This window comes from Podarcis liolepis (assembly GCF_965112155.1).
Source record: "Podarcis liolepis genome assembly, chromosome: 14".
NCBI lineage: Eukaryota > Metazoa > Chordata > Lepidosauria > Squamata > Lacertidae > Podarcis > Podarcis liolepis.
The window spans coordinates 48309644-48322303 of NC_139569.1; the positions used below are offsets into that span (position 1 = coordinate 48309644).

General features: G+C 42.7%; 1 protein-coding gene across 7 annotated transcripts in view; it reads left to right on the plus strand.

Moving 5' to 3' along the window:
- CGNL1 (cingulin like 1) overlaps nucleotides 1-5705 on the plus strand; it is a 90362-nt gene extending 84657 nt beyond the window's left edge. For all 7 annotated transcript variants that reach the window (XM_083475589.1, XM_083475587.1, XM_083475586.1 and 4 more), the window contains 3 exons: nucleotides 156-264; nucleotides 1003-1166; nucleotides 1792-5705. In XM_083475589.1, coding sequence (XP_083331715.1) covers nucleotides 156-264; nucleotides 1003-1166; nucleotides 1792-1927 — 409 coding nt within the window. In that variant the 3' untranslated portion in view covers nucleotides 1928-5705. The remainder of the gene's footprint in view (nucleotides 1-155; nucleotides 265-1002; nucleotides 1167-1791) is intronic.
- The last annotated feature ends 6955 nt before the right edge of the window (nucleotides 5706-12660 follow it).

Sequence of the window (12660 nt, forward strand, 5' to 3'; positions counted from 1 at the left end):
TTACACAAGCTGCGGTTGATTTATAGGGCTTAAGTACCCATGTTGCATTCTACTCTGAGTCATCTATTTTCAATTGTAGGTCCTTCTCCCAGGTAAGTGGAACATTTTTTGGTTCTTACCTTGCTGTCTGTGAGTATGTCCTTCTCTTTTCCTAGGGATCGAGCTAACCTCCAGCTGAGTAACCGCCGGCTTGAAAAGAAAGTTAAGGAGGTCATGATGCAAGTGGACGATGAGCATCTCTCTCTGACAGATCAGAAGGACCAGGTAAGGAAGAAAAGCATCACTTAGGCTAATGTAGTTACCAAGGATTTGTCCCCCAAATTTACTTTTATTAAGTTTATAGCTCACCCTTCATCCCCAGGAACTCACTAAAGACACTAAAACCATCACAAATATCACACAATATGAACTGGCTTCCATTTTTAAGAAAGAAAGATGCTGGTAATCACCGTGAAGTTGTTACATTAAGTGCCACGCTTTTAGCATTTTGGGGTGTGTGTGTGCCAGTACTGCATACTCTTCTGTACTCCCAGAAATAAACACCGAGTACACCTCTGCTTTTTCTTGTTTGTGGCACCCAATGCCTTCTGTTGTTCTAAAGCAGGGATTTGCCCACATGGTGTCCTTCAGAGGCTGGGACTCCCATCAAGTCCAGCCAGTGATGATGTTGATGATGGGAGTTGCAGTCCAGCTGCATCTGATATGCTCCACTTTAGTGACCCATTTATTTTCCAAAGGGTAAAATGCATACATTCATACATACTCGGTCAAAGGGATCCCATGGAGGGTTGGTCACTTCTGGAGCAGGTCCTTCATCGGGATCCAATTCCCAACCTCTGGCAAAGGCTTTGAGCTTAAGCTTTCCTCTGACAATAAAAATAGCATTTCCCATGATTGCTCCGTTGCTCACATAGGCTCCATGCCCTCCATCAAGGGTTGCTGAGGATGACTGACCCCTTGACCTGCCAAGCTCTAACTGGCCCCTTTCTTCTTATTTCTCAGCTGAGCTTGCGTTTGAAAGCAATGAAACGCCAGGTGGAGGGAGCAGAAGAAGAAATAGATAGGCTTGAGAGCACCAAGAAAAAGCTTCAGAGGGAGCTGGAAGAGCAAGTTGACTTGAATGACCAACTGCAAGGACAGCTGAATGCAATCAAAAAGGAACTCAGGTGGGAAAGGAGGAGCCTTGGGACCCAGAAAGGTTTTCATCAACCCTTCTCAAGATCTGGAAAGTCACAGCTCCACTTGCCACATTGGCTCCTTGCTCATGGGTTGTATGACCCAACTCATTCTCCTCATTCTGGATCTAAGAATCTTTGTTTGGAAACCTTAACCAAGCTGATTGTCCCTGCCTCTTCCAATTTATAATTTTGGGGTTCCATGGCACTTTGGATTGGATTTCCCCCTACCCTAACATTCAGACCTCTGCTGGGAACTAGTTTAAAATGTCCACATTTGGAGCTTTCCCTCAAATTCCTTCCAGAAAACATGTAGGACTTATGTGTCATGCCAGAACCTTCACTGCTGAGTTTCCAAGGAGCTTATTTTTGTGTAAGCATTTGGAGAAAGAGGAACTTTGCAGAAAGGGGCACATGCCCAAGATTGCAGTGCTCATTCTGGTGTTTCCCCCCAGGGCTGTGGAGAAGACAGTTGCACCCATTTTCCTAGCCTTGTAGGCATTGGATTGGCTCATTCAAATCAACCAGCGTCTTTAAAATACATCATGAAAGCAGTCCAAATGTTGACAGCCAGCTTGTAAAGCCACACTAACATGTTTATATATTTTTGCTTTAGCAGGCACAAAAAGACCTCTAGTAAAATGCTGAATGACCTTGAAGATGACGACGACGACTTCAGCACTGATGGGGAGAGCCTTTATGAAGCACCTTCAGGATTTAAATTCTTAAAGGACGATGATATCAAAAGCTAAAAATTCAGCTGCTCCATGAGTTGTGGGCTGTTCAGTCTTCATTGTTGAAAAGCAATGAGCTACGGACTCTGGAAGCCAATGGCTGCAGGAATATTGGTGCTGGTTGGCATTTCTCTCTCTCTCCACAGTGTGCCTTTTTCAGACTTGAGATATTTCAGAAATAAACAGCCTAAAACACAAAGGATTTGCTTTCCAAACCCAAAGCTGCCTGCAGCCATAGAGAGCACACCACTAAATTAGGATGACGTTTCTCAGCAGAAATAGGATGGTTGCTAAAATTGTGTCCTAAGGAGCCAGCGCCTTCTGTTTCTAAGCATGGTTAAACTGCTTCCATCTGACATGGATGCTAGAGGTTTTTTTTAAGGAGAGAAAAAGGGTATTTAACTGATGTAACTAGAGGAAACTGTATAGAATGTACATATTTTAAATTAGATGTTTTAATTGATCACACTATAGCTATTTTTGTAAAGCTTCCCGTTTTTATAGAGCACATGCAAAGTACTGAAATCTCTGCTGAAATATCATACTATTTTTCAGCTTGAAAAAGCCTTACATTCCAAGTATTCAGCAAGCAAGGTTTTAGGTCTCCAAGCAAGCAAGCAAGACTCTGTGGGAGGGTTAGAAAAGCTTTTATTCACAGGGCTCCTAGAACATAAAGAGCAAGTTTTGAGCCAGAAGCAATGGATGCAGCTATTCCAGTCCCCAATCCTTGGTTTTCAGGAGTGTGCGGATGCACTCACTGTGCCTTTCATACTGATCCTGCCGTTTCAGTGAAGGAAGAGAATTTTGGGAGCTAGGTCTGCATCCCAGGAGCAATGACCTCCACAGGAATGAGCTCCCATGGATCTCGGCAAGGCTTTCCTGACATATGGAAGTACAGCAGTTTGTGGTGCCTTGAGCTTCTCTCACATCTAAATCCTCTGCTGTTCATGAAAAATGAGTTGAGAAAAAACGGTTCTCCTCTGGATTTGCAACTTATTTTTTCCACAACAAAGTCGCCCTATTTTCAATTGGTCTGTTTCATTCTGACCCAGCAAAGCCCTTGAGAGCAAAAGAACCAGGTGATTTCCTGCTACAGCCAGGTACAGAATCCCCAACTCTTTACTCCAGCTCTAGTGCACTCCCACTTCTGGTGTTTTAGGCTGGGTACACATGATGTTAGCCATATTCTATATGAGTCTTAGAGTTTTTGCCCAAACTGATATACTGTTGTTTGATGCATTTCCCTCAAACCAGCTTCCATCCCGATTCCGAAAACTTAAGCTGCAGTTAAGTTGAGGTGTGTACATTTGAGACAGTCATTGTGCATGTGCAGATGACACCTTCATGAATAGGATTTTCTGGGGAGGGGAGAAGGGGTTGTAGGCACAGAAAACCAAACAGGTAATGTGCATTAGGTGAAGACACCTCCATCCCATCTCAGGTGTGCACAGCAACATGCAAATGCAACTTGAAACACATGGGGTTGGGGGAAACAACCTCATTGTGTTTTAAGCTACTAATGTGTACATGGCCAGTCTTGGACCAGAAGCTAAAACAAGCCACTTTGTTCTAAATGGTTTACCAAATCTACTGTTGTGGACTACAAAGAACTGCACAACAAGCATATAAGGAACAGCTATCCCACCCCGACTTTGCATTTTATCTACAGGCTTTTATAAACATGCTTTTGTGTACACTGGGGAGGCTAACATGTGGCCCTTCTGATGATGTTAGACTACAGCTCCCCTCACCATTCTTGACCATTGGCTATGCTAACTGGAGCTAATGGGAGCTGCAGCCCCACATCATCAGGAGGGGAACAGATTAGCAAGGATTAAACACACACACAGAGGTTTTATTGCAATGCCATATTGCCATCTATACAGCTTTGGTATTCTACAAAAGGAAGCATCCTGATTCATCAAACTGCTATACTGATGAATGCTGAATTACATGAGAATTATGTTAATTATAGTAGGTGGCCAACTCTGAGGAGTTAATCAGTTTTGGAAATCCATTGCTCAAGATGTTGAGAATGAACTCGAGTTGAATGCTGCCTAGTTAGCAACAAAAACAAGTATGTCTCAAGTGTACTTGGGATTTTAAGTAACTATGGTTATAATAACAATGAAAATCTTGGAAGCAAAAAAAATGTGCATATAGGTCCACAGCAGCACTGTTAAGGGAACAAAGATACCAATTAAAAATGAAGGGTAAGAAACCATTCCTGATGAAGGAAACTTTGCTTCTGTATTGGAACAGGTAGAGCAGTGTTTGTATGGCTTGAGTCTTGCATAAAAGCAATTAAGCCTCCATAATGCCTCCCATTGTGCATACATTAATAAATTCCCCACAACCCCCAAATTGGCAGTACCCTTTAATAGGAGAAGAAGCCTTAGATGAGTTGCAGGGCTATAAGGAAAGTGGGCAGGGGAGGACATCAGTCTGTGAAGTTTGTTTGATCATCTAAGCAAAATCAAATCCAGGCACTGAAGATCCCGTTAGAAATGGCAGCTCCTGGGCACCAAATGAGTCATTTGGAGTGCTGCTGCTGCAGCCGCTGACTTTGTAGCCTGACCTTAATGCTAAGAGTTCCTAGGGGCAGGTAGAGGCTTCGAGAGAACTGGAATTGGGGTGTCACGGAGGTCTGAAAGAATCTGAAAGCACCCAAGTGGCTTTCCTGTGGAAGTTTGATTGGCAGAATAGTCTGGTCCATCTTACAGGGCAGCAGCTGTAGGGAATGGAAAGGGAATTCTAGGTACAGTCAGAGCACCAGCTTTGTATGCAGAAGGGGCCCGGTTCAGTCCCTAACCCCGCCATATGAACACAGAATAGCGCTGCTGCTTTGGGCCAAAAAGGCCTTTCCAGTCCAGCATCCTGCTCTCATGGGGATAAACCAGATGCCTATTATGGGAAGCCCACAAGTGGGACCTGAGCACAACAGCACTTTCCCCGCCTGTGATTCCCAGCAAGTGGAGTTCAGAGGCACTCTGCTTCCCACAGTGGAGGGAGAACCATGAACCATTGCCTTATCATCCACGAATTTGTTCAATCCTCCTTTAAAGCCATCCAAGTTAGTGACTCTCCCTACCTCTTCTGGGAGTGAATTCCATAGTTTAACTATGCACTGTGTAAAGAACTTTCAAAATACTTGTTATAGGTATTTCAGGTATGCTGGGGGGAAAACCCACCTGAGATGTTGGAGAACCACTACCCATCAGAGTAGATCATACTAAGCTAGATGATACTCAATATGAGGCAACTATTTCTGTTCAATTAGGGAGGTTATACTGTGCAAATCCCTTGAAAACAAATCTGAATTGTGGTTCCTGCCAATGTTCTTTTCAGTCCTCTCTCTCCGTTCCAGCCCATCAGCATCAACGAGAGGATTGTCACTAATATCTGTAGGAGGCAGATTGCACCATACTCTGGCAGCATTTTTAGAAGGGAAAAAGAAACTGGAAGTCTATTGTGTTGACAATCAATAGAGGCTACCTCTTGTGGTTTTATGTTTGTTCTGAAACTATCATATAGACATTATTTTACACTGGTGTTCAGCTGTCCTTCCAGAAATATAGGGCAGAATCTACCAGGAGGTTCCCTTCCAAAGTCCCTGTTCATGTCAAGGATTCATGCAAGAGAAATTTCCTTGTGGACTCTGCCCATAAACTGATTCACTCAAGCCATTTGTGTGTGGGGAGGTGGGAAATCAAATAATTCTGGCAGCTACCTCCAGATATGCTTAAACTGTAAAGGACTAGTCATTCTGAAATAAAATTACATTGGCTAAATATCATCCAATTTTGGAGTCTCTTTGTGCAGTTCCAACACCCTCTTTCTCAAGAGTAGAGGCACCCGGTGGACAGTGGTAGCCCAAACAGAGTTGGATCTCGAACATTGTTAAGGGTGGCAGAGTGGAAGACAGTTCAGTGGGAACTTTTATATAAGCAACATGGAAATGGGTCAACAGGAATAGGCCCAATGGATGAATAACATTCCCTCCATCTCTTCACAATGAGAGAATGGAAGCATCCTGGGGGTTCCTGCGCTTTTCCCTTCCCTTTTTAGTATTAAGCATGTTGCCATGTTATGCCTGCACTGAGATTAACAAAAATGGTGGTAACCTTTTAATCCAGTAGCAAAGTAGCTACAAGCCTCTTTTTCAAAAACTTGTTTAAAAACCAGGCATGGTTAGCAGAGGAGCTGTCGTAACACTACATCAAAGCAGTGCTTTTCTTCTAGGAAAAAAGTGCCAGTACAGCATAGCCTTGAGTATCCCCAGAAAATAGCACTGCATAAAACAGTATGTCCTGTGTCAAAGGAGAGGTTTAGTACAGTCAAACCTCAGTTTTCGAACGTCTTGGATGCCAAACAATTTGGAAGCTGAATGCTGAAAACTCGGAAGTGAATGCTTCCATTTTCAAATGACTTCTGAGGTGCATTTTTCATTTTTTCCCATTGACTTTGCTGCCAGCCCTTTGATCCTGTTTTCGAATGTTTCGGAAGTCAAACGGACTTCTGGAACGGATTACGTTTGAAAACCAAGGCTCCACTGTAATACAGTGGTACCTCAGGTTAAGTACTTAATTCGTTCTGGAGGGCCGTACTTAATCTGAAACTGTTCTTAACCTGAAGCACCACTTTAGCTAATGGGGCCTCCTGCTGCTGCCGTGCCGCCAGAGCACAATTTCTATTCTCATCCTGAAGCAAAGCTCTTAACCTGAAGCACTATTTCTGGGTTAGCGGAGTCTGTAACCTGAAGCGTATCTAACCCAAGGTACCACTGTAGTTAAAATGTGACAAAACTGGAGAGGGGGATTGATGAGGCCTTTCAAAATGAGACCCACTTAATGGACCATCTTTTTTCATGTGATGTTTGGTTCCTTTTTTCTCCCATTTGGCATACCTGTGCTTGCAGATTGGTAGGAGGTAACATGGCAACTGAGACAGTTGTGCAACTACAGCAGTTGGCTGGCAAGCTGTTGTGAGAACAAGAGAACATAATTCCTGGCCAAAGAAAATGCAAAAAGGGGGGGGGGAGGGAGGGGAAAAAAGGAATATAAAACAATACGATGCAAAACATTGTTTCCAACTAAGTCAGCCTCAGAATATGCCTACTGTATTGAGCTTAAAACAGTCACGTCCATCGATTCCAGGCGGTCTATTCTGGGTATGACCCACTATGCAACATATCACTGAGTATAAAGTAAGTGATTTTATTTTAAAACAATGTCTTGAAATAAGGATACTTGACTTCTGAAACAACAATGGGATATTAGCTCTGCCCAAGGCATGATGGAGGGCAGCAGCAGCTGGGAAAAGATTGATAAAACGTTTTACAAGGACAGGAAGGAACACTATGGCCAGAATAATTGTCACACACAAGAGGAATGAAGATAGTTTGAATGCTTCACCTATAGATTTATAAATCACTTAATGTGTCAAGACGAATGGATGTCGTTAACATTGCAGTTGTTATTTTGACTGAAATGTAATTGAGATGAATAAGATTTTGGAATGCAGAAACAAAGTAAATAATCAAACCATTGATGCTAGCACACAGGCCACCTAAATTATATACCGGTAACTTGGCATTTGAATGATTGGGATTAGTAATTGTATTATAATTTGGCATTGTTATGATGAGGCTATCATTGGATTATTGTAATTAAAAACTAATAAAAAATATTGTTAAAAGAAATCAGGATACTTGAAATCAGGATAAGCTACAGTTGTTGAAGGCTTCCACAATCATAGGACATACAACTTATGTGGTAACATAACCATGGTTAAGTCAAAGCATGGTGCGCAACCTCACTTGGAATACGTTTCATAGCCTGACTTGTGGCCAGTTCCTAAAAATGATCCATGGCCTTTAACACATCACACTAAGCCATACCATGACAAATGTGTGGTCTCCGGGAAATAAGATTGTGTACCTTGCTGATCCGGAGAGAGTTAAGTCATGGTTTAACATTGTTATGTCTGAACCTGGACTCATAGTTATTTTTAATATTTTTGAAGCCAACAAAGAGTGGCTAGAAGGATGGATCCGTGTTGTGTGAATGGTAGGCTGATGCTGGACCTCTTGGTCATTTCGGTTAACACATTTCAATTTAACCATGGGAAGACTGTATCTGCTTTGGAAGGTCCGTCTCAAACTCTGAAAGCTTAAGTCTGAAAATTATCTGGATCTTAGCATCTCTCCGACATATTTAAATCGGAAAATCTTGTTAGGCTGGTTATGTGATTGCTTTTGGTCTGACCGTTTAACTTGGTATGTGAATCAGATCTATGTGAAATAGCCTATTTCCGTGGAAATTACAGGAGTAAATTTCCGTTTACTACTACTAAAGAGCTCACATGCAAGAGAATATTGGCTGTTACTGAACTGTAGAACAGAATGGATGATACTTGAAAATACTAGGAAGAGCTACTCAGGAGGTCACCTAACTAAGAAATCTGGGTGTGTTTCCATGTTTTCTCCAGGGTAGGACCGCTCATTAAATGATGGGTGCTGCTACATACTATAGAAATTATCACAAAATGATCTCTCCTATTGGAATAATTGTAAGTCACTTGGTCACCAGATCTCTAGTTCTTCCTTCTAAGCATATTCTCCATGCTGATATTCAGTCGTTAGAAATAAATTTTTAATAGGAGAAGGGAGTGCATACATTTCTCTTGCACTCTTACACTATTAAAATTCAAGGTCACCCAATTAAGTTAATAGGCAATAGGTCCCAAACAGAAGCGAACCACCCTGTGATCTTCGGATGAAGGGCGGTATTGGTTGGCATCCGACTGTCTCAAGAGTGCGCCTCCAGAGATGAGATCAAAGCACTGTTAGCAGCACCAGTGACCTCCCCACTGCACAAGCCTCGGAAGTGTGTATGGAGGCCCTGGGCTGCCAGATGACAAGACCCCCACTCTCAGCCTTGCAGATGTGATCCAATGGAAAACAGAGCTTGGCACCAGCTTGACTGCAGGTGTTGCTGGAAGGAGACATACAATGTACCATCCAACCATCTTAGGGACTCCACTCCGATTTGTGTTGAATTTACTCCTTAGCCTTTTCCTATCCTGAAGATATCTCATAAGGCAGCAGAGGTTTTGGATCAGTTTTTTTCATTCTCCTAGATGGGCTACCCTCCCATGTTGACGAGCCCAATCTGCCCCTCACTTTCCTCTACAGCCCATGCAGAAACTGCTTTTTTGACTGTTAGACCCACCTTGGTCTCGTCCACTCAATCCGCTGGAGCCTGTCTTAGCATGCATGGGAAGTCCCTAACGCACCAAGGGTTTGAGATCCATTGGCTACTCTCACCTGGTTTAGCTGGCCAGTCAAAGCCATTTCCCAGGGTGCGGCTGCTGTCACATGCTGACAGCTTCTAGAAGCCACAGGTGAGAGCTGAGTGCAGGTTGGGGACCAAAGATGGGCAAACTACCCCAGGAGCACAACATGCCCCCACCAGAACTACCAGTACTACCCCTCCTCTAAGGCCCCATATACTCCTAAGGGCAGTATACAAATTAAATAATTTATCCACAAGCTGTGCAATTAGCTAACAGAATTCACTCATAGAATCATAGAATCATAGAGTTGGAAGAGACCACAAGGGCCATCGAGTCCAACCCCCTGCCAAGCAGGAAACACCATCAGAGCACTCCTGACATATGGTTGTCAAGCCTCTGCTTAAAGACCTCCAAAGTAGGAGACTCCACCACACTCCTTGGCAGCAAATTCCACTGTCAAACAGCTCTTACTGTCAGGAAGTTCTTCCTAATGTTTAGGTGGAATCTTCTTTCTTGTAGTTTGGATCCATTGCTCCGTGTCCGCTTCTCTGGAACAGCAGAAAACAACCTTTCTCCCTCCTCTATGTGACATCCTTTTATATATTTGAACATGGCTATCATATCACCCCTTAACCTCCTCTTCTCCAGGCTAAACATGCCAAAGGATGTGAGGATGCCCTCTAGCTCAAATAGATTTTAAAAGGATTAATGGGAGTCAAATTCATGGGAGGATTTATATAAAATTCTTTGTTGCTTGGAGTTCACAACCAGGTAGAGTGAGCAGCAGCGCAGAGTTTTACCCCCTACAGCAAACATTTGTACAGATCTGGCACTGTTCATGTGCACAGGTACATACCCAGAACAGAAGAAAGGAAGTGGAGGGTGTGGAAGAAGTGTTTGTGGGGTTGAAATACAAAGAAACCTACAAATTCATTTCATCAAGTCCCATCCACTACTGTGGACAGAAGCAGCAGAGCAAAAATGAATATCCATGACTGAAGTAAACAGAAATGTATGACAGCTAATTTGTCATGTGTACACAAAGAAAAACTGGATCAGTGTCACACACTCCAAACAGGAAGCACCTTTAGTGTTACTGAAATGAGCATGTATAAGTTCTGAATGTGCCCATTTGAAGCAAATTTGAAAGTTTCAAATTAAGGGAGACAGTATTATTAATGATATTTTTGTCCACAATTAATTTTTGTCCAATTAAAAGTATTATTAATAATAAATATTTTCATCCACAATCTAACCCCTTCAACTGATTATATAATCTGCAACTAAGCACTAAAGTGGTTTGATATTGACTGTGTCTCATCCAAGATATACTCTGATGTGCCCTACAGAACCATCAAAGTTCAGATCTCTTATTCTTCTGCAATTTCCTCTCATTCCTCAACAGTAATTGGTCATCACATTTTGGATTTGACAGAATAGGAAATCATAGCCCTAAATGATTGACATCCGTTTCATTTGTTACACACACTGTTAACTGTGATACAGGGTGTGCCATGTTCTGTTCTTTCATCTGGCTTAATTACTCAATGTATATTGTAAGCGTGAATCTTAACCCTCATGCAGCAATGCTGCTATTCCTGTACTGCACATTGTTAAATGACACGTGCATATGTTTAAGCAATCTGCCTCTGCGTATTGTGAAGCTTTTTGAGTAAATGTTGGATTTGTGCCAGAAGAGAGTTGAGGAAGAAGACATTTCTAACCCCTATAAAAAAGCAGTGTGTGGAACATCAAAAAGAGAAAAAATTGATCTGGTAACACTAGAACGAAATCTTTAATTAGACAACAAAGTCACAATGAGCACCAAACAAAAGGAATTAGGGTTGCTTGTCTATTTACTTTATTGGCAAAGATTGGAGAAGAATGATAAGACCCCTAGAAACACAATGCTTTTCTTGCATTTATCATAGAGCTTCATTCAGAGCAATTTGGCTGCAGAAAATATTAGACTGGAAATCAAAAGACTGTTTGTACACCAATGGAAGGATCTTGTTGCTTGTCTTATTTTGACTAATCTGATTGGATTCATGATCTTCAGTCTTTTCCATCTTTCTGAAACCAAGAACCCCTTTCAGTTGGGGCTGGGGTCCTCAACATGGCATCCAAAGGTACCCATGTATCTGTTACCTTTTCTGGTGCACACCCATTCCTCCCCACCCTCATCCCCTGGAAAATGATTTCCTATCTCTGGTTCCTACTTCTTTAACCAATTCCTGATCCACAAGAGGACTTCTTATTCCATGACTGCTAATTTTACTCAAAAGTCTTTGGTGAGGTACTTTGTCAAAACCATTTTTTAAGTCCAGGTAATGTCAATGAGATCACCTGACACTCTCAAATAACTCTAAAAAGGTTAGTGAGCCAAGATTTGCCCAAAATCAGTTTTATTGCCCGCCGTTTCTGCTCTGGTCAGGAGCTATAGGGCATGGGTAGGCAACCTAAGGCCCAGGGGCCGGATGCGGCCCAATCACCTTCTCAGTCAGGCTTGCGGATGGTCTGGGAATCAGCATGTTTTTACATGAGCAGAGTGTGTCCTTTTATTTAAAATGCATCTCTGGGTTATTCGTGGGGCATAGGAATTCATTTTTTTGTTTTTTTAAAAAAATATAGTTCGGCCCCCCACATGGCTGAAATAGGTTAGTGATCCCTGTCATAGGGCTTTGGATGCCGAGGTAGCTATCTTGCCCCACTGCTCCTGGACTGCAGCTTTATTAAAGTACTTATAGATCCTTTTATGCCCCCCTTATTTGAGGCTCTGAAACCAAATTTAAATGCTTCTTAAAGTCTAGTAGAGGAGCAACATTTGTGAGAGCTCCCTTAACGCATTCAGCCTGGCCAGGCAAGGTCAAAAATGTGCAGAGAATAAGGGTGGAATTATGCTGACCATGTATTCCTGTTGGCTACCAACAGGAACGATTAAAAATAATAGTTATTTCATGAATATTTGGGAGAAGTTATTTAAATTGCTGTTTGTGAGTGTTAGGTTTTACAGATCTTTTAACCTAATAGCTTGTACAACAACAACAAAACAAATCTCCTGCCTGATTAATGGGCAAGCAACTTTTTGAGTCGATTAAAATTTCTCAGCTGCGTCGCATCACAAAACTCATGTTTTTCTGGAATCTCACTGAGGAATCCCACTCCTAGGTTTTTTTCAGAGCTCTACGTTTGTCGTGGAGCGCGAGGCTCCGTTTTAAGTCGAATGAAAAGTTGAAAAACAGATTTATCGAACCCAATAGCCGCCTGATCACCAGTGGCGTAGCGTGGGGGGGGTGCAGGGGGGGCCGGCCGCACCGGGCGCAACATCTGGGGGTTGGGGTTAGGGGGCGCAAATCCACAGGTTAGGGGGCGCAAATTACTTGCCTTGCCCCGGGTGCTGACAAGCCACGCTACGCCACTGCTGATCACCCCCCCCCTTCTGTCCCCGTTTCAGC